The sequence below is a fragment of the Amblyomma mixtum genome, chromosome 3 (genome assembly GCF_055824585.1).
Source record: "Amblyomma mixtum isolate Tamu chromosome 3, ASM5582458v1, whole genome shotgun sequence".
Classification (NCBI taxonomy): domain Eukaryota; kingdom Metazoa; phylum Arthropoda; class Arachnida; order Ixodida; family Ixodidae; genus Amblyomma; species Amblyomma mixtum.
The window spans coordinates 9,820,989-9,843,670 of record NC_143014.1 but is presented as its reverse complement, the minus strand read 5'-3'; the positions used below and the strand labels follow the sequence as shown (position 1 = coordinate 9,843,670).

General features: G+C 51.5%; 1 protein-coding gene across 1 annotated transcript; it reads left to right on the top strand.

Annotated features, from left to right (window-relative positions):
• The first annotated feature begins 7,466 nt into the window (after window positions 1-7,466).
• Window positions 7,467-8,897, top strand: LOC149349199 (uncharacterized). Its single transcript, XM_089576757.1, has one exon. The coding sequence runs from the start codon at window positions 7,683-7,685 to the stop codon at window positions 8,853-8,855; it is 1,173 nt and encodes a 390-aa protein (XP_089432883.1). The 5' UTR covers window positions 7,467-7,682; the 3' UTR covers window positions 8,856-8,897.
• The last annotated feature ends 13,785 nt before the right edge of the window (window positions 8,898-22,682 follow it).

Here is a 22,682-nt window from a genome sequence, read left to right as displayed (position 1 = left end):
CCTGCCGACAGCCGGCCACCTTGGCGTGTCATGCACGTACGCTCGGGTGCGGCATCGCTTCTTTTGGCCTGGTCTCTATCGTTCCGTCAAGCGTTACGTCGCCGCTTGCGACCTGTGTCAACGTCGGAAAAGGCCCTCCACTTTGCCTGCCGGTCTTCTGCAACCCATCGACATACCTCCGGAACCTTTTCACCGTGTTGGCCTCGACCTTCTTGGCCCTTTTCCGACGTCCCTCTCCGGCAACAAGTGGATCGCTGTCGCAACTGATTATACGACTCGGTACGCCATCACGCGTGCTTTGCCGTCCAGCTGCGCAACCGATGTTGCCGATTTTCTTCTGCAAGACGTCATCCTTCACCACGGCGCCCCTCGTCAACTGCTCACCGACCGCGGTCGTTATTTTCTATCCAGAGTAGTTCACGACATTCTTCGTTCTTGTGACACGCAGCACCAGCTCGCGACAGCTTACCACCTACAAACTAATGGGCTTACGGAAAGGTTCAACCGCACGCTCACCGACATGTTAGCCATGTACGTATCGCCAGACCACCGCGATTGGGACGCAGCCTTGCCTTATGTGACATTTGCATATAACTCTTCCCTTCATGACAGAACAGGCTATTCTCCTTTCTACCTTTTGTTTGGTAGGCATCCCACCTTGCCTTTGGACACACTCTTGCCGCCTTCTTCAGCCCCCACCACTGCTTACGCTCGGGACGCCATCTCCCAGGCCACGCTGGCGCGCCAAATAGCACGTAATAGGCTCCAAGCCTCTCAAGTTTCCCAGAAGTCAGCTTACGACCGCCGTCACCAGGCCGTCGATTTTACCCCGGGATCACTCGTCCTTCTCTGGACGCCCTCTCGCAGCGTCGGTTTCTCCGAGAAGCTCCTTTCGCACTACCGTGGCCCTTACCGTGTCGTGCGCCGTGTTACCGACGTGAACTATGAAATTGCTCCCCTTGAAACCTCGCCATCGTCCTCTGGCGCCACCACCGACATCGTCCACGTCTGTCGCCTTAAACCTTATCACGACGCCCATACGTCGCCGCCCTAACGCCGAGACGGCGTTTCAGCAGCCGGGGGTCCTGATGCAGGTAGACGACGACGACAAAGAGCGATGGCACGAGTGGGAAGAGTAGAAGAGGACAACGAAGTTCGGACTGCGTTCTCGGTGCCGCCCGCAGCTGTTCTTGTCTATTTGTAAATATCTGTAAATATATTCTTTCCCGAAACAATATTAACCTCGGCGACACGCCCTTTTGAAGCCACATCGGTGATGCGCTGCACGTGCAGCGAAAAATGCGTGAGCGCCACTTGCCGCGTCGGGCCGCTTCCACGCCCCAGTAAAGTACTGACAATATCCTCCTTTTGTAGGCGGTTTACATGGTCGTTGTTTGGAATGTTCGCTGATCGGAAATCTGCACCGAGCACAACCAACAGAACAGCATGTCGTCCACGAACTGTCACTGCGCCTGGATTTTTCTCTGTTGATTGCAGACGGCGTACACTTACCGTTCATATTACGCTCGGCGACACGCCGTTTTGAAGCGACATCGGTGATGCGCTGCACAAGCAGCGAAAAATGCGTGAGCGCCACTTGCAGCGTCGTGCCGCTTCCACGCCTTGGTAAAGCACTGACAATATCCTCCTTTTGTAGGCGGTTTACATGGTCCTTGTTTGGAATGTTCGCTGACCGGAAATCTGCACCGACCACACCCAACAGAACAGCATGTCGTGCACGAACTGCCACTACACCAGGATTTTTCTCTGTTGATTGTAGACGCCGTACACTTTCCGTTCATATTAACCTCGGCGACACGCCCTTCTGAAGCGACATCGGTGATGCCCTGCACGAGCAGCGAAAAATGCGTAAGCGCCACTTGCAGCGTCATGCCGTTTCCACGCCCCGGTAAAGTACTGCCAATATCCTCCTTTTGTAGGCGGTTTACATGGTCGTTGTTTGGAATGTTCGCTGATCGGAACGCTGCACTGACCATAACCAACAGAACAGCATGTTGTGCACGAACTGTTACTGCGCCTGGATTTTTGTCTGTTGATTGTAGACGCCATACACTTTCCGTTCGTATTAACCTCGGCGACACTCTTTTGAAGCGACATCGGTGAAGCCCTGCACGAGCAGCGAAAAATGCGTGAGCGCCACTTGCAGCGTCGTGCCGCTTCAATGCGCCGGCAAAGCACTGAAAATATCCTCCTTTTGTAGGCGGTTTACATGGTCGTTGTTTGGAATGTTCGCTGATAGGAAATCTCCACCGACCACAATCAACAGAACAACATGTCGTACACGAACTGTTACTGCGCCTGGATTTTTGTCTGTTGATTATAGACGCCGTACACATTCCGTTCATGTTAACCTCGGCAACACGCTCTTTTGAAGCGACATCCGTGATGCCCTGCACGAGCAGCGAAAAATGCGTGAGCGCCACTTGCAGCGTCGTGCCGCTTCCACGCCCCGGTAAAGCACTGACAATATCCTCCTTTTGTAGGCGATTTACATCGTCGCTGTTTCGAGTTCTAGCTGATCTGAAGGGTGCACCGAGCACAATAAACAGAACATGTTGTACACGAACTGTCACTGGGCCTGGATTTTTATCTGTTGATTGTAGACGCCGTACACTTTCCGTTCATATTAACCTCGGCGACACTCCGTTTTGAAGCGACATCGGTGATGCACTGCACGAGCAGCGAAAAATCCGTGAGCGCCACTTGAAGCGTCGTGCTGCTTCCACGCCTTGGTAAAGCACTGACAATATCCTCCTTTTGTAGGCGGTTTACATGGTCGTGGTTTCGAATGTTCTCTGATCGAAAGGCTGCACCGACCATAACCAACAGAACAACATGTCGTGCACGAACTTTCACTGCGCCTGGGTTTTCTCTGTTGATTATAGACGCCGTACACTTTCCGTTCATATTAACCTCGGCGACACACTCTTTTGAAGCGACATCGGTGATGCGCTGCACGAGCAGCGAAAAATGCGTGAGCGCCACTTGCAGCGTCGAGCCATTTCCACGCCCCAGTAAAGCACTGACAATATCCTCCTTTTGTAGGCGGTTTACATGGTCGTGGTTTGGAATGTTCTCTGATCCAAAGGCTGCACCGACCATAACCAACAGAACAGCATGTCGTGCACGAATTGTCGCTGCGCCTGGATGTTTTCTCTGATGATTGTAGACGCCGTACACTTTCCGTTCATATTAACCTCGGCGACACGCCCTTTTGAAGCGACATCGGTGATGCGCTGCACGAGCAGCGAAAAATGCGTGAGTGCCACTTGCAGCGTCGAGCCGTTTCCACGCCCCGGTAAAGCACTGACAATATCCTCCTTTTGTAGGCGGTTTACATGAACGTGGTTTGGAATGTTCTCTGATCGAAAGGTGCACCGACCACAACCAAAACCACAGCATGTCGTGCACGAACTGTCACTGCGCCTGGATTTTTCTCTGTTGATTGTAGACGCCGTACACTTTCCGTTCATATTAACCTCGGCGACACGCCCTTTTGAAGCGACATTGGTGATGCCCTGCACGAGCAGAGAAAAGTGCGTGAGCGCCACTTGCCGCGTCGTGCCGCTTCAACGACCCGGTAAAGCACTGACAATATCCTCCTTTTGTAGGCGGTTTACATGGTCGTTGTTTGAAATGTTCGCTGATCGGAAATCTGCACCGACCACAACCAGCAGAACAGCATGTCGTGCACGAACTGTCACTGCGCCTGGATTTTTCTCTGTTGATTGCAGACGCCGTACACTTTCCGTTCATATTACGCTCGGCGACACGCCGTTTTGAAGCGACATCGGTGATGCGCTGCACGAGCAGCGAAAAATGCGTGAGCGCCACTTGCAGCGTCGTGCCGCTTCCACGCCTTGGTGAAGCACTGACAAAATCCTCCTTTTGTAGGCAGTTTACATGGTCGTTGTTTGAAATGTTCGCTGATCAGATATCTGCACCGACCACAACCAACAGAACAGCATGTCGTGCACGAACTGCCACTACGCCAGGATTTTTCTCTGTTGATTGCAGACGCCGTACACTTTCCGTTCATATTACGGTCGGCGACACCCCGTTTTGAAGCGATATTGGTGATGCGCTGCACGAGCAGCGCAAAATGCGTGAGGGCCACTTGCAGCGTCGTGCCGTTTCCACGCCCCGGTAAAGCACTGACAATATCCTCCTTTTGTAGGCGATTTACATCGTCGTTGTTTCGAGTTTTAGCTGATCTGAAGGGTGCACCGACCACAATCAACTGAACAACATGTCGTACACGAACTGTCACTGGGCCTGGATTTTTCTCTGTTGATTATAGACGCCGTACACATTCCGTTCATATTAACCTCGGCAACACGCTCTTTTGAAGCGACATCGGTGATGCGCTGCACGAGCAGCGAAAAATGCGTGAGTGCCACTTGCAGCGTCGAGCCGTTTCCACGCCCCGGTAAAGCACTGACAATATCCTCCTTTTGTAGGCGGTTTACATGGTCGTGGTTTGGAATGTTCTCTGATCGAAAGGTGCACCGACCACAACCAAAACCACAGCATGTCGTGCACGAACTGTCACTGCGCCTGGATTTTTCTCTGTTGATTGTAGACGCCGTGCACTTTCCGTTCATTTTAACCTCGGCGACACGCCCTTTTGAAGCGACATTGGTGATGCCCTGCACCAGCAGAGAAAAGTGCGTGAGCGCCACTTGCCGCGTCGTGCCGCTTCCACGCCCCGGTAAAGCACTGACAATATCCTCCTTTTGTAGGCGGTTTACATGGTCGTTGTTTGGAATGTTCGCTGATCGGAAATCTGCACCGACCACAACCAACAGAACAGCATGTCGTGCACGAACTGTCACTGTGCCTGGATTTTTGTCTGTTGATTGCAGACGCCGTACACTTTCCGTTCATATTACGCTCGGCGACACGCCGTTTTGAAGCGACATCGGTGATGCGCAGCACGAGAAGCGAAAAATGCGTGAGCGCCACTTGCAGCGTCGTGCCGTTTCCACGCCCCGGCAAAGCACTGACAATATCCTCCTTTTGTAGGCGGTTTACATGGTCGTTGTTTGGAATTTTCGCTGATCGGAAAGCTGCACCGACCACAACCAACAGAACAGCATGTCGTGCACGAACTATCACTGCGCCTGGATTTTTCTCTGTTGATTGCAGACGCCGTACACTTTCCGTTCATATTACGCTCGGCGACACGCTGTTTTGAAGAGACATCGGTGATGCGCTGCACGAGCAGCGAAAAATGCGTGAGCGCCACTTGCATCGTCGTGCCGCTTCCACGCCTTGGTGAAGCACTGACAATATCCTCCTTTTGTAGGCTGTTTACATGGTCGTTGTTTGAGATGTTCCCTGATCAGAAATCTGCACCGACCACAACCAACAGAACAGCATGTCGTGCACGAACTGCCTCTACGCCAGGATTTTTCTCTGTTGATTGCAGACGCCGTACACTTTCCGTTCATATTACGGTCGGCGACACCCCGTTTTGAAGCGATATTGGTGATGCGCTGCACGAGCAGCGAAAAATGCGTGAGCGCTACTTGCAGCGTCGTGCCATTTCCATGCCCCGGCAAAGCACAGACAATATCCTCCTTTTGTAGGCGGTTTACATGGTCGTTGTTTGGAATATTCGCTGATCGGAAGGCTGCACTGACCACAATCAACCGAACAAATGTCGTACACGAACTGTTACTGCGCCTGGATTTTTCTCTGTTGATTATAGACGCCGTACACATTCTGTTCATATTAACCTCGGCAACACGCTCTTTTGAAGCGACATCCGTGATGGCCTGCACGAGCTGCGAAAAATGCGCGAGCGCCACTTGCAGCGTCGTGCCGCTTCCACGCCCCGGTAAAGCACTGACAATATCCTCCTTTTGTAGGCGATTTACATCGTCGTTGTTTCGAGTTTTAGCTGATCTGAAGGGTGCACCGACCACAATCAACAGAACAACATGTCGTACACGAACTGTCACTGGGCCTGGATTTTTATCTGTTGATTGTAGACGCCGTACAATTTCCGTTCATATTAACCTCGGCGACACGCCCTTTTGAAGCGACATCGGTGAAACGCTGCACGAGCAGCGAAAAATGCGTGAGCGCCACTTGCAGCGTCGTGCTGCTTCCACGCCTTGGTAAAGCACTGACAATATCCTCCTTTTGTAGGCGGTTTACATGGTCGTGGTTTGGAATGTTCTCTGATCGAAAGGCTGCACCGACCATAACCAACAGAACAGCATGTCGTGCACGAACTGCCACTACGCCAGGATTTTTCTCTGTTGATTGCAGACGCCGTACACTTTCCGTTCATATTACGCTCGGCGACACCCCGTTTTGGAGCGACATTGGTGATGCGCTGCACGAGCAGCGAAAAATGCGTGAGCGCCACTTGCAGCGTCGTGCAGTTTCCACGCCCCTGTAAAGCACTGACAATATCCTCCTTTTGTAGACGCTTTACATGGTCGTTGTTTGGAATGTTCGCCGATCGGAAGGCTGCACCGACCATAACCAACAGAACAGCATGTCGTGCACGAATTGTCACTGCGCCTGGATTTTTCTCTGTTCATTGTAGACGCCGTACACTTTCCGTTCATATTAACCTCGGCGACACGCCCTTTTGAAGCGACATCGGTGATGCCCTGCACGAGCAGCGAAAAATGCGTGAGCGCCACTTGCAGCGTCGTGCCGTTTCCACGCCCCGGTAAAGCACTGACAATACCCTCCATTTGTAGGCGATTTACATCGTCGTTGTTTCGAGTTTTAGCTGATCTGAAGGGTGCACCGACGACAATCAACAGAACAACATGTCGTACACGAACTGTCACTGGGCCTGGATTTTTATCTGTTGATTGTAGACGCCGTACACTTTCCGTTCGTATTAACCTCGGCGACACACTCTTTTGAAGCGTCATCGGTGATGCCCTGCACGGGCAGCGAAAAATGCGTGAGCGCCATTTGCAGCGTCGTGCCGTTTCCATGCACCGGCAAAGCACAGACAATATCCTCCATTTGTAGGCGGTTTACATGGTCGTTGTTTGGAATATTCGCTGATCGGAAGGCTGCACTGACCACAATCAACAGAACAACATGTCGTACACGAACTGTTACTGCGCCTGGATTTTTCTCTGTTGATTATAGACGCCGTACACATTCCGTTCGTATTAACCTCGGCGACACACTCTTTTGAAGCGACATCGGTGATGCCCTGCACGAGCAGCGAAAAATGCGCGAGCGCCACTTGCAGCGTCGTGCCGCTTCCACGCCCCGGTAAAGCACTGACAATATCCTCCTTTTTTAGGCGATTTACATCGTCGTTGTTTCGAGTTTTCGCTGATCTGAGGGGTGCACCGACCACAATCAACACAACAACATGTCGTACACGAACAGTCACTGGGCCTGGATTTTTATCTGTTGATTGTAGACGCCGTACAATTTCCGTTCGTATTGCTACGGACGCTGGGAGGACGACGAAGTGGTTTTGTTAAGAAGACGACGCTGAGGTGCGAGCTTGTGTGCTGTGAGACTACTCCAAGCCGTCGGTCCCTTGCGTAGCAGATTACCTCTGCTGTTTCTATTGCTGCTTCTAGCCGCCACGTATCATTTGGTGGAGGTTGCTAAATTCGATCCCCGACCTCAAGCTGGCTCTCCGCCGTGGCCGCCGTCTCGCCACCATGTCTAACGAGTCCGAGCCATCTCCCTCTCCGTCAACACCGCCAGCGGTCGTCGTCGCCCACCACCGCGAACCGGGCACGTTCTGCGGTACCGACGACGTTGATGTGGACGACTGGCTGGCCCTTTACGAACGCGTCAGCACGCACAACAGGTGGGATCCAACGCTGATGCTCGCTAATGTCATATTTTATCTGACCGGCACCGCGAGAGTGTGGTTCGAAACCCACGAAGAGGACTTGACCTCATGGGACATCTGTAAACAGAAGCTCCGCGACCTCTTCGGAAAACCCACCGGCCGCCAACTCGCCGCCAAGAAGGCCCTCGCGTCACGCGCCCAAACTTCCTCCGAGCCATACATAGCGTACATACAAGACGTCCTCGCCTTGTGCCGTAAAGTGGATAAAGACATGTCCGAGGCAGATCGAGTTGGCCACATACTGAAAGGCATTGCCGACGATGCCTTTAACCTGCTTCTATGCAAAGACTGTTCCACGGTCTCCTCTGTTGTTGAGGTGTGCCGGCGTTTCGAGCAAGCCAAACACCGGCGCATTTCTCACCGTTTTGAACGGCTGCCGAACACTGCTGCTAGCTCCTCGTGTGAAGATCTGCCAACATTGCGGCAGCCTTCCGACCCGGCTAACTTAACCCGTATCGTGCGCCGCGAACGGGAGGCGATGACGCCCGCTGTTTCTTCCTTGCCACTGCCGGACAACACCTTGGCCCTCATCCAAGCCGTCGTTCGACAGGAGGTTGCGAACATGGCCGTCCCTTCTCGCGTCGTGGACAACGCTCATGCCAGCCCGGACCCTCCAGTGATCGCAGCTGCCACTTACAGTCGCAGCTTCTCGCCTCGGTACCGATATCGCAATCCAGCCGAATGTCGCACCTCTGATGACAGGCCGATCTGTTTTACCTGCTCTCGCGTCGGACACATCTCCCGTCACTGCCGCAGCCGTTGGTCCCCGCCACCTCGCCCCTACTCCTTCGTCGATCGCCGCAACGACTACGGCCCGCGCCGCTTCACCCCACGTCCCGATCAGCTCCGTGACGAGCCCGCTCCGCAAGCTCGTGGGTCCAGCCGCTCACCTTCCCCATTAGGCCGCCGCTCCCGTTCTCCTACCACACGCCGCAGCCCTTCTCCTTCGACCTCCCGCCACTTCTCGGAAAACTAGCCGATGCAGCCCCCGGAGGTGACGCTGCATCATTGACCCGGCCTGAAAGTCCTCTCTTGACCCCCGCTGCCCAACGTAATCTCTTGAATGTTCTCGTGGATGGTGTCCCGGTCCTTGCCCTCATTGATACTGGCGCCCAAGTGTCTGTCCTGAGCTCTTCTTTGCGCCGCCGCCTGAAGAAAGTTTTAACGCCTGCCGCCATGTCCACGGTTCGCGTCGCCGATGGCAGCCCCGCTGCCGTGATTGGAATGTGCACTGCGAGAGTCAGCATTGCCGGACGTCATATACCCGTTCTGTTCACCGTCCTGACCAGGTGCCCTCAGGACCTAATCCTTGGCCTTGACTTTTTAACCGCCCATTCAGCTCTTATTGACTGTTCCTCAGGCCTTCTCCGATTGGATCTGCCCCTGTGCAATGACGACTCCACCAGCTCACCTCGCCTTCAATCCACCGAGTTTGCTCGTCTCCCGCCACAAGGTGCTGTCTACATCCCTATGTCGCCTTCTCCTCCCGTCCCTGATGAAGACTACGTCGCCTGCCCTATCACCGCTGTGATTCTGAATCGTAACGTCCTCTTTCCCCACACCATTGTCCACATCACCAACAACTGCACCTGCCTCCCTGTCCTCAACTTCAGCCTGTCCCCTCAGGTACTTCCGACCGGCATTTCATTTGCTGATCTGTCCCCATTGACCGATTGCACAGTCTCTGTCCTGGCTCCTGACCCAACGACTGCCGTATCCAATGTCCCTACATTGCATCCCTCCAGTGAGGATTCTATTTCCCGGATGATAGCGGCCGATCTACCCTCTGCTGATTCTACAGCTCTTCACAGCCTCTTGTCCTCCTACAGTGATATTTTTGATTTTGGGGACCGTCCCTTGGGCCAAACCTCTGTTGTCGCCCACCACATTGACACCGGCGAGGCCCGTCCTATTCACAGACGGCCCTATAGGGTCTCCCTCGCAGAGCGCCGTGTTATTCAGGCAGAAGTGGACAAGATGCTGGCCCGCAACATCATCGAGCCTTCGACTAGTCCTTGGGCGTCCCCTGTCGTGCTTGTTAAAAAGAAAGATCAAACTTGGCGATTCTGCGTCGATTACCGCCATCTGAATGCCGTCACAAAGAAAGACGTCTACCCTTTGCCCCGAATTGACGACGCTCTCGACTGCTTGCACGGCGCCAGTTACTTTTCCTCCATCGATCTTCGCTCAGGTTACTGGCAGATTGCTGTCGATGAACGGGATCGGGAGAAAACCGCCTTTGTCACCCCGGACGGCCTGTACCAGTTTAAAGTCATGCCTTTTGGCCTGTGCAATGCCCCTGCCACCTTCGAGCGCATGATGGACTCCCTCCTGCGCGGTTTTAAGTGGACGACATGCCTCTGCTACCTAGATGACGTGATTGTTTTTTCGTCCACATTCCAAAGCCATCTTCATCGCCTTTCAGCCATCCTTGCCGTCTTCCGCCGCGCTGGTCTTCAGCTGAACTCGAAGAAATGTACCTTCGGCCGCCGCCAGCTCAAGGTCCTTGGCCACTTGGTCGATTCTGCTGGGATCCAACCCGACCCCGACAAGGTCCGCGCCGTGCGTTCATTTCCCACTCCGCGCTCCTCCGGTGATGTGCGCAGCTTTCTCGGCCTATGTTCCTATTTCCGCCGGTTCATCCAGAACTTTGCGGAAATAGCCCGACCTCTTACCACGCACCTCAAGAAGGACATCCCGTTCTCTTGGGGACCCCCCCAAGCTGACGCCTTCAGAGCCCTTATCAATGCCCTCACTGCTCCGCCTGTGTTGGCTCACTTCGATCCTTCAGCCCCTACGGAACTTCGGACCGATGCGAGCGGCCATGGCATTGGTGCCCTACTTGCTCAGCGGCAACGCAACAAGCTTCGCGTTATTGCGTACGCCAGCCGTCTCCTTTCTGTGTCAGAGCGCAACTGTTGTGTCACCGAGCGGGAATGCCTCGCCCTGGTTTGGGCTATTGCAAAATTCCGCCCTTAGTTGTTTGGGCACCCTTTCTCTGTTATCACTGATCACCACGCCTTATGCTGGCTTTCTTCGCTCAAAGACCCTACAGGCTTGCGGAATCAGCACAGAGAAGTTCCTCGAGGCGATGGCTTTCTACCTAAGGTCAACGTTCATCAGTTTCAATGAAGAACTGTTTGCACAGAAGAAGGGCGTGTGCATAGGATCCTGTGTCGCACCTCTACTCAGCGATCTTCTGCTTGCGAAGGCTGATCGTCGGCTAAAAGAAGCGTTGCTGAACACCAGCGTGATAAGGGTTTTCCGTTTTGTCGACGACTTCCTCGTTGTCTACAAAAAGTCGGATCAGGACCCAGGCAAGGACGTGGAGGCTCTTTTCAAGGTCTTCTCTGAAAATTTGGGTGAGTTTGAACTCACGAAAGAACTGCCTGACGAAGGCCAACTTCAGTACCTTGACCTACGGTTGTTCTCGAGTGAGGACCATCTGTGTTGGTGCTATGCTCCGAGGTCTAAGAAATGCCTTCTGCCTTACTCGTCCGCGCATACCACGCTTGTCAAACGAGCAATAGCTTTGGGCGCCTTGAACAATGCCCTCAAAAAATCGTGCCATCACCGACAGCAAGCTAGCATGGAATCTCAGCTGAAACGTCTACGCGAAGCGGGTTTCCCGGATGCCCTCATTTCAGGGATCGGCTTCAAGCTCCTGAAGGATCTCCGCCTATCTAGCCTCCCGATGAGGCCACGCAAAGAAAGAGAGAAGATGGCTGTTATGCCGTATCTGCACGGGATCAGCCACTCGTTGAAGAAGATAGTAGGGCGTGCTGGAGTGAACTTGGTCCTAACCGCACCCAGAAAGCTCAATATGCTTTGCAGAATGGTGAATGAAGATGCCCCAAAACCAGCGCGGTGCAGTAAGAAACATGAAAAAATGTTCACCACCTGTGACACGGAGGTAATCTACTAGATACCGCTGTCATGCGGCGCATCTTATGTGGGCCAAAGTGGACGCTGCATAAACGACCGTCTACGAGAGCACGCCATAAACATCCGCACGGGATACGGCAGCACGCTGCCAAAACACGTATCTGCCTGTCATTGCACACCTAACCTTGGACGAAGCCAGATTTTGAGGCGGTACAATCATCAGCAAAAACGTGAACTATATGAAGCATTCATCATAGACAGGAAAGGCGCGTCATGCGTTAGCACTCCATCGATGGCACTGACAAGAAAAGAGATTAAATATCTTGAATAACCTTTGACGACATGATGCGACAGGAGGATATCTCCTCGCCTTCCTTTGGTTGTTTTTTGTTTTCCTTTCCGGTATTTATTGCGAGCAATGCAATAAACCATGCAGTTGTAAGTTCAGCGCTGTGTGTGTGCGTGTGTTCTTTCTTCGTCCCGTGTAAGCGCGCTGTTTTACGGTGTGACCCTACAGGCCGGCTGGGGCGCTGGGCTCTTCGCCTTCAAGAGTACACATTTTGTGTCGTCCACAAGTCCGGCCGCTTGCACCAGGACGCGGATTGCTTGTCCCGTTACCCTGTCGATGCGCCTTCCTCCAACGAATGCGAGGCTGACGCCTGCGTCTTATCCATCTCGGCCTTCCGCAACATTGCGCAAGAACAGCGCTTGGATACTTCGCTACGTTTCCTCATCGACCGCCTCACTGCCAACCGCTGTGATGCGTCCCTTGCCCCGTTTGTGCTCCATGAGAACGTCCTCTACCGGCGCAATATGCGGCCTGACGGCGCTGACCTCTTGCTGGTGGTCCCGCAACACCTGTGCCGCAGCGTCCTTGAGCAGCTTCATGACGTTCCCACGGCCGGTCATCTTGGAGTCTCCCGCACCTACGACAGCGTGCGCCGCCGCTTCTTTTGGCCCGGTCTATACCGTTCTGTCCGCCGTTATGTGGCCGCTTGCGAGCTGTGCCAACGACGGAAGACGCCCTCGGTTCTCCCTCCCGGACACCTTCAGCCGATTCCCATCCCCGAAGACCCGTTTTCCCGTGTCGGCCTCGACCTGCTCGGCCCTTTTCCGGTGTCTGCTATGGGAAACAAATGGATCGCGGTTGCGACGGACTACTCCACGCGCTACGCTATTACGCGAGCGATCCCAACCAGCTGCGCAACTGATGTCGCTGACTTTCTCCTGCACGACGTGATACTCCACCACGGTGCTCCCCGTCACCTGCTCACCGATCGCGGCCGCTGCTTTCTTTCCAAAGTGGTCGCCGAACTGCTCCGCTTCTGCTCCGTCCGTCATCAATTCGCCACGGCCTACCATCCGCAGACGAACGGGCTCACTGAACGTCTGAACCGTACCCTCACCAACATGATTTCCATGTACGTCTCCGACCATCACCGCGACTAGGATATTAGCCTCCCATTTGTTACATTCGCCTACAATTCTACGCGTCACGATACAGCCGGTTTCTCCCCTTTTTATCTTCTCTTTGGCCGCGATCCTTTGGTGCCCTTCGACAGTGTGCTGCCCGCCACCGCCTCCACGAGTCCTTACGCTCGGGACGCCATCGCTCGCGCCGACGCTGCCCGTCTTGTCGCCCGCCAGCGGCTGTCAGCCTCCCAAGTCAATCAGAAACGGCGTCATGACTGTCGCCGTCGTGAAGTCACCTACTCTCCTGGCTCTCTTGTTTTACTCTGGGTCCCTTCCCGCCGTGTGGGCCTTTGTGAAAAACTGCTTCCCCGATATACAGGCCCTTATCGGGTCGTACGTCCGGTGACCGCGGTGACGTACGAGATCACCCCGCTACATCCGCCATCCCCGGCCGCTGCTCCCCGCACCGACATCGTCCATGTGTCCCGCCTCAAACCTTACAACTCGCCGTCTAGCTGGCCTGTGTAGTGCGCACCGGGACGGTGCTTTTGCCGCGAGGGGGTCATGCTACGGACGCTGGGAGGACGACGAAGTGGTTTTGTTAAGAAGACGACGCTGAGGTGCGAGCTTGTGTGCTGTGAGACTACTCCAAGCCGTCGGTCCCTTGCGTAGCAGATTACCTCTACTGTTTCTATTGCTGCTTCTAGCCGCCACGTATCAGTATTAACCTCGGGGACACGCCGTTTTGAAGCGACATCCGTGATGCGCTGCACGAGCAGCGAAAAATGCGTGAGCGCCACTTGCAGCGTCGTGCCGCTTCCACGCCTTGGTAAAGCACTGACAATATCCTCGTTTTGTAGGCGGTTTACATGGTCGTTGTTTGGAATGTTCGCTGATCGGAAATCTGCACCGACCACAACCAACAGAACAGCATGCCGTGCACGAACTGCCACTACGCCCGGATTTTTCTCTGTTGATTGCAGACGCCGTACACTGTCCGTTCATATTACGCTCGGCGACACGCCGTTTTGAAGCGACACCGGTGATGCGCTGCACGAGCAGCGAAAAATGCGTAAGCGCCACTTGCAGCGTCGTGCCGTTTCCACGCCCCGGAAGAACACTGACAATATCCTCCTTTTGTAGCCGGTTTACATGGTCGTTGTTTGGAATTTTCGCTGATCGGAAGGCTGCACCGACCACAACCAACAGGACAACATATCGTGCACGAACTGTCACTGCGCTTCGATTTTTCTCTGTTGATTGTAGACGCCGTACACTTTCCGTTCGTATTAACCTCGGCGACACACTCTATTGAAGCGACATCGGTGATGCCCTGCACGAGCAGCGAAAATTGCGTGAGCGCCACTTGTAGCGTCGTGCCGTTTCCATGCCCCGGTAAAGCACAGACAATATCCTCCTTTTGTAGGCTGTTTAAATGGTCGTTGTTTGGAATATATGCTGATCGGAAGGCTGCACTGACCACAATCAACAGAACAACATGTCGTACACGAACTGTCACTGGGCCTGGATTTCTATCTGTTGATTGTAGACGCCGTACACTTTCCGTTCGTATTAACCTCGGCGACACGCTCTATTGAAGCGACATCGGTGATGCCCTGCACGAGCAGCGAAAAATGCGTGAGCGCCACTTGCAGCGTCGTGCCGTTTCCACGCCCCCGTAAAGCACTGACAATACCCTCCATTTGTAGGCGATTTACATCGTCGTTGTTTCGAGTTTTAGCTGATCTGAAGGGTGCACCGACCACAATCAACAGAACAACATGTCGTACACGAACTGTCACTGGGCCTGGATTTTTCTCTGTTGATTATAGACGCCGTACAGTTTCCGTTCATATTAACCTCGGCGACACGCTCTTTTGAAGCGACATCCGTGATGCCCTGCACGAGCAGCGAAAAATGCGTGAGCGCCACTTGCAGCGTCGTGCCGCTTCCACGCCCCGGTAAAGCACTGACAATATCCTCCTTTTGTAGGCGCTTTACATGGTCGTTGTTTGGAATGTTCGCCGATCGGAAGGCTGCACCGACCATAACCAACAGAACAGCATGTCGTGCACGAATTGTCACTGGGCCTGGATTTTTCTCTGTTGATTATAGACGCCGTACACTTTCCGTTCGTATTAACCTCCGGGACACGCTCTTTTGAAGCGACATCCGTGATGCCCTGCACGAGCAGCGAAAAATGCGTGAGCGCCACTTGCAGCGTCGTGCCGCTTCCACGCCCCGGTAAAGCACTGACAATATCCTCCTTTTGTAGGCGCTTTACATGGTCGTTGTTTGGAATGTTCGCCGATCGGAAGGCTGCACCGACCATAACCAACAGAACAGCATGTCGTGCACGAATTGTCACTGGGCCTGGATTTTTCTCTGTTGATTGTGGACGCCGTACACTTTCCGTTCGTGTTAACCTCGGCGACACACTCTTTTGAAGCGTCATCGGTGATGCCCTGCACGAGCAGCGAAGAATGCGTGAGCGCCATTTGCAGCGTCGTGCCGTTTCCATGCACCGGCAAAGCACAGACAATATCCTCCTTTTGTAGGCGGTTTACATGGTCGTTGTTTGCAATATTCGCTGATCGGAAGGCTGCACTGACCACTATCAACAGAACAACATGTCGTACACCAACTGTTACTGTGCCTGGATTTTTCTCTGTTGATTATAGACGCCGTACACATTCCGTTCGTATTTACGTCGGCGACACACTCTTTTGAAGCGATTCCCCGCAGGGAGGCGTCTGCAGCATGCAGACGTTGGTGAGTGGCGACACCACGGGGTTAGCCCGAGCATCCGCAGGGACATCCCCACAGGGGGATGATGGTGAACAATGCGTCACCACGGACCCGAGCATCCGCGCTTAGCCGTGCGTGGCATCGCCGTGTCCGGGGAAAAGGGGATCCTGGTGGTTGAGCCGATGCCGAGCGTTTGGACCCTTAAGGCCCCTCGGCGGAGGCAACACACCACTTTGGCCCCAGCTTTCTGTAGACGGCACCTCCGGCCTGACCCGACCGGGGGAAATCGGCAGTCGCCTTTTCCTGTCCTCCCCTCTACCTTTCACTTTCCTATTTCCTTTCTTACAACTTTCCTGTATCCTCCTCTCTTCTTTGTTTTTTCCTTTTTCCTGGCGGCGAGGGTTAACCGTGTGTGACCAACTACCCTGAGTTGAGTCATATTAGGTTATAGTTAAGGTGTACAGCTGGCGTGGGCAGGACTTTCTTTCAAGTACCTGTCGCGTCCCCTTGTTGGACTCCATGGTGGGTGGCTGGCACCATGACCGAAAAACTACATTTTTTTATGGCTCCCCCCTTTCAAAACTTGATCGCTCTCTCAAGAGAGGGCGGACCGAAGCAGATGACTTTTTCCAGAAAAGAAAAGTATCCTTTCCAAAATTTCATGTCATTCACAGTAAAGCAGAAGAAACACAAGCAAGGATAATATCCCCATTCCAAGTCTCAAAACGCTTGACGGATGCCTTAGGCCTTGGCTACAAGGTGTAAAAAATGGCCAGTGGCGACTTACTTCTTGAACTGCGCGACAGCATACAACACTCAAAAGTTGCAACAATTGTATCCATTGGGGACATCCCTGTCTCTGTGACCCCACATCGGTCTCTGAATACTGTACGAGGCATCATTTCTGAAATAGATTTTGTCCACCTTTCTGAAAAGGAAATGCTCGAAGGACTTACTGACCAAGAAGTTATAGATGTCCACCGGATCAAGATCCGGAAGGATGGCAAAGAAGTGGACACCAAACACCTGATCTTGACATTCAACATGAGCACATTACCCGAATCCATTGAAGTAGGCTACCTGAAAATAAATGTAAGACCGTATATTCCCAACCCACGCAGATGTTTCAACTGCCAGAGATTTGGCCACGGCTCCCAGAGTTGTCGCGGCCGCAAAACTTGCGCAAAATGCTCTTCGAAGGACCACCAATCCGAAGAATGTGTTGCTAACCTACGGTGTGCAAACTGTGATGGCGACCATGCTGCCTACTCCAGGGCTTGTCCGTCCTGGAAAAAAGAGAAAGAAATCATTACTCTCAAGACTACGCAAAACATTTCTTTCAAAGAAGCAAGAAGGCAATACTCTCAAACAAACAAATTCACCTTCACTGCAAAAACAAACTTCGCCGATGTGGTGCGTGGGCGCGGCGCACCACACCAGGCTTCGGCACCTGTCCAGGCCACACGTAGTGAGCCTGTGGCGGGGCCATCCGCGCCATCTGGTGGAGTAGCTCACGCTACTCCGCCTACCTCAAAGGAGGGGACGCAGACCCCCGGGTCGGCGGGCCCAAAGACCTCTTCCCACAGGTCGAGGTCAAATTCGAAATTCAATGTGCCTCCTGCACGGTCGTCCAGTGCCTCCGCAGAGGCGATGGACACGACCCCGGGCAGCCCCTCGCCGTCCACGTCGGACGGTCGGCGGAGCTCCCTGGATCGGTCAAAAAGAGACAGGCCCCGAGTCACGGGGCCATAAACAACTTGATCTAGTTTTTTCAATCAGTACAAACACAAAACTAAGATGGCTTTCATAATGCAATGGAACTGTAGAGGAATGTTGAGGAACTACAATGATATAACTCATATTCTAGGGTCAGTGATGCCTCTAGCCCTATGTCTCCAGGAGACCAATCTTGGTCCACAACATTCAAATATCTTAAAACATTATAAAAATTTTAGGCGTGATCGCGAACATGCAAATAGACTGTCGGGAGGCGTCGCAATCATCATCGAAAGCGGCATCCCGGCTCAAGAAATCAAACTGAAAACGAAATTTGAGGCGGTTGCGGTTAGCGTCATCAGCTACAAAACCATTACAATATGTTCTGTATATCTTCCCCCACACATCACATTAACATGCCAAGATCTAGAAGGCCTGATCGATGAACTGCCGGAGCCATCCCTGGTAGTTGGCGATTTTAACGCTCACTCTCCGTTTTGGGGAAGCGAACGCTGTGACTCTAGAGGCCAAACAATCGAAGATTTTATACTTTCGAATAATGTCTGTCTTTTAAATACGGGAAAAGCCACATATTGCTGTCCAAGCACAGCAAAAATGAGCTCTCTCGATTTAGCTTTCGCATCACCATTACTTTTTAACGATTTTAAATGGGATGTTTTAAATGACCCCATGGGCAGCGATCACTTACCTACCATCATCAGGCTCTCATCGTCGACTCCAATCATCCCCACAAGGCCACGGCGCTGGAAAATTCAGCTCGCCGACTGGTCACTTTTTACAAAAAGTGCCACTCTGGAAAAGGAATTTTGTGACGACCTTAGCACAGATGAAATTAATGAGAAGTTTACTGAATGCATAATATCGGCCGCAACACTCGCTATACCACGAACAACAGGACTTGCACAAAAGAAACACAAAGTGTGGTGGACAAAAGAATGCACATTAGCAAAAAAACAACAAAAGAAAGCCTGGAGCGCTCTGCGTCGATATCCCACTGCAGAGAACCTACTCACCTTTAAGAAGGCAAAAGCCAGAGCGCGGTATGTGCGAAGAAATGCAGAGAAAACCTCTTGGCAGAAATATGTCTCCTAAATAAATAGTTCAATAACATCAAAGAAAATGTGGGAAAAAGTTCGTAAATTTACTGGTGACCATACCCCTTTCACACTTCCTCTCTTGACGGCACCCGGGACACAAACATCTTTAGAAGAACAGGCCAACATACTGGGCGAGCATTTTGCTGAGATCTCAAGCTCATCCAACTACACAAACACATTTCAGAAACACAAATCAATAGCTGAAAAACAAAAATTTCCATCTGGAGCAGGTGTACATGAGGATTATAACCAGCCTCTCACACTACAAGAATTAAATAAAGTATTATCTTCTGGAAAAAAGACAGCACCAGGACCAGACAACGTGCATTACGCTATGCTTGCACATCTCTCCGTGGCTGCTGTAGAGGCACTGTTAAAATTCTTTAATAAAATCTGGATAACTGGAAATATACCTGACGAGTGGAAAAAAGCAGTCATAATACCTTTTCTCAAACCCGGAAAACCACCAACAAGTCCTAGCAGTTACAGACCAATAGCCCTCACCAGCTGCATTGCTAAATCTTTCGAAAGTGTAATAAACATTAGACTAACCTTCGTACTTGAATCTCGGCAACTACTAGATAAACACCAATGTGGGTTTAAGAAAACATGCTGCACCACAGATCATCTTGTCCGCCTAGAAAACACCATCCGGGAGGCGTTCATCCACAAGCAGCACTGTATTGGGGTCTTCTTCGACTTGGAGAAGGCCTACGATACTACGTGGAAGTTCGGCATCCTCCGTGACCTAGCAGAGCTAGGTATCCGCGGCAGGATGTTGAACTGCTTGAACGACTTCCTGGCTAACCGCACATTCCGAGCCCGCCTAGGAGCAACTCTCTCCATGACTTTCACCCAAGAGAACGGCGTACCCCAGGGGTGCATTCTAAGCACGACACTCTTCATAGTAAAAATGAATTCCTTAGCTAAAGTAATACCCAAGTCCATAATGTATTCAGTCTATGTAGATGACCTACAAATAGCATGCACGTCCTCTAGCATATCAACCTGTGAGAGACAAATACAAATCACACTAAATAAACTAGGTGCTTGGGCAGACATAAATGGGTTTAAATTTTCTCCTCAAAAAACAGTAGCTGTTCTTTTTTCATTGCGACGAGGCCTACAGGTCGATCCCAGTCTATACTTGAATCACACTGCGCTACCAATTAAACTAGAACACAAATTTTTAGGCGTAACTTTCGACAAGAAACTCACATTTCTACCACATATTAACAACCTTAAAAAGAAAGCTTCTCAAGCCCTCAATATCTTAAAAGTTCTCTCACGGAAGCGGTGGGGGTCCGATAGAGCAAGCCTTTTACAAATATATCGCTCTCTGGTGCGCTCCAAGCTGGACTACGGGTGCATAGTATATGGTTCGGCAAGAGCATCCTACTTAAAAAGATTAGACCCCATTCATAATCTTGGTCTGCGCCTATCATCTGGAGCATACAGAACATCACCAGTAGTTAGCCTTTACGTTGAAACTAATGAAGCCGCTCTTGAGGATCGAAGAATCGCCCTTACATGCTCATATGTCTTAAAAATCCGTTCTCTTCCGAAACATCTCTGCCATCCAGTTGTCACCAAGTGCCCATCTAAAAGATTATTCATCAACAAACCACATTCTATCAGACCATTACTATTGCGCTTTGAAGACAAATGTGAAGAGCTAAGAGTACTAGATGCCCTACCGAATATTGCACAAAGGAATGAATATTTACCACCATGGTACAGCCTGCCTTCAGTATGTGACCTCACAATGACACATTTAGATAAAAAGCAAACGCCAAATGAGTACATATTACAGGAATTCTTTGCACTACAAGAAAAGTATGACACTTACATTGAATTTTACACCGATGGCTCAAAAACAGAAAATCACGTTGGAAGTGCAGTAATCCAAGGAAAAAACAAACAGATAATGCGACTACCAGAATGCGCATCGGTTTTTACTGCTGAGTGTTATGCCATCTTTGTAGCTGTGGAAAAAATAGTAAGAGAGAATATCAAAAATAGCATCATTTACACCGATTCCCTGAGTATGCTCAAAGCACTGCACTCCAGAAATGCTGCTGAACCCATAATAGGTAACATCATACATAACATTGTTAAAATCACAAAACAAAAACGTAACATTAAATTCTGCTGGGTTCCTAGCCATGTTGGAATCGTAGGTAATGAAAAAGCAGATGTATGCGCTGCACAAGCCCGGAATGGCCAAATAAAGCAAGTGAACATACCGCACAGGGATTGCTTAAAGTTTATCAACAGTAAACTCAGAAATAAGTGGCAGGCCGCATGGCAAGATCACGTAAACAACAAATTACATTCTGTGAAACCAACTTTAGGGGAATGGCAATCATGTAGGCATCAAGAACGTTTTACCGAAGTTATTTTATGTCGGCTCCGCATTGGACACACCCACCTCACGCACAACTTTCTGCTAGCCAAACAAAACAAACCTCTATGTGAAATGTGTGGTGCTGAACTCACAGTGAACCACATTTTAATTTCATGCATAAAATTAGAAGAACTAAGAAAGAAATATTTCACAACATTTTACAGGGAAAGCATCCCATTACACCCCATGCTACTCTTAGGTGATCGAGCACTGGTTGACATTTCATGTATTTTTAGGTTTCTCAAGGAAGCCAACGTTTTAAACAAACTCTAAGTATTTTTAAAAAGCTTCACCATTAACAAAAACTCTAACCTTGAGGTTGGCGCAGCATAGCCTCAGTTGCTTTTGCGCCATAAAAATCAATATAACTAACATCTTTTGAAGCGACATCGGTGATGCCCTGCACGAGCAGCGAAAAATGCGCGAGCGCCACTTGCAGCGTCGTGCCGCTTCCACGCCCCGGTAAAGGACTGACAATATCCTCCTTTTGTAGGCGATTTACATCGTCGTTGTTTCGAGTTTTAGCTGATCTGAAGGGTGCACCGACCACAATCAAGAGAACAGCATGTCGTGCACGAACTGCCACTACGCCAGGATTTTTCTCTGTTGATTGCAGACGCCGTACACTTTCCGTTCATATTACGGTCGGCGACACCCCGTTTTGAAGCGATATTGGTGATGCGCTGCACGAGCAGCGAAAAATGCGTGAGCGCCACTTGCAGCGTCGTGCCGCTTCCACGCCTTGGTAAAGCACTGACAATATCCTCGTTTTGTAGGCGGTTTACATGGTCGTTGTTTGGAATGTTCGCTGATCGGAACGCTGCACTGACCACAACCAACAGAACAGCATGTTGTGCACGAACTCTCACTACGCCTGGAATTTTCTCTGTTGATTGTAGGCGCCGGACACTTTCCGTTCACATTACCCTCGGCGACACAGTCTTTTGAAGCGACATCGGTGATGCCCTGCACGAGCAGCGAAAAATGCGTAAGCGCCACTTGCATCGTCGTGCCGTTTCCACGCCCCGGAAGAGCACTGACAATAACCTCCTTTTGTAGCCGGTTTACATGGTCGTTGTTTGGAATTTTCGCTGATCGGAAGGCTGCACCGACCACAACCAACAGGACAACATATCGTGCACGAACTGTCACTGCGCTTGGATTTTTCTCTGTTGATTGTAGGCGCCGTACACTTTCCGTTCGTATTAACCTCGGCGACACACGCTTTTGAAGCGACATCCGTGATGCCCTGCACGAGCAGCGAAAAATGCGTGAGCGCCACTTGCAGCGTCGTGCCGTTTCCACGCCCCGGTAAAGCACTGACAACGTCCTCCTTTTGTAGGCGGTTTACACCGTCGTTGTTTCGAGTTTTAGCTGATCTGAAGGGTGCACCGACCACAATCAACAGAACAACATGTTATACACGAACTGTCACTGGGCCAGGATTTTTCTCTGTTGATTATAAACGCCGTGCACTTTCCGTTCATATTAACCTCGGCGACAAACTCTTTTGAAG

Coding starts and splice junctions, on each gene's coding strand:
- LOC149349199 (XM_089576757.1), top strand. CDS start 7,683: ATGTCTAACGAGTCCGAGCCATCTCCCTCTCCGTCAACACCGCCAGCG.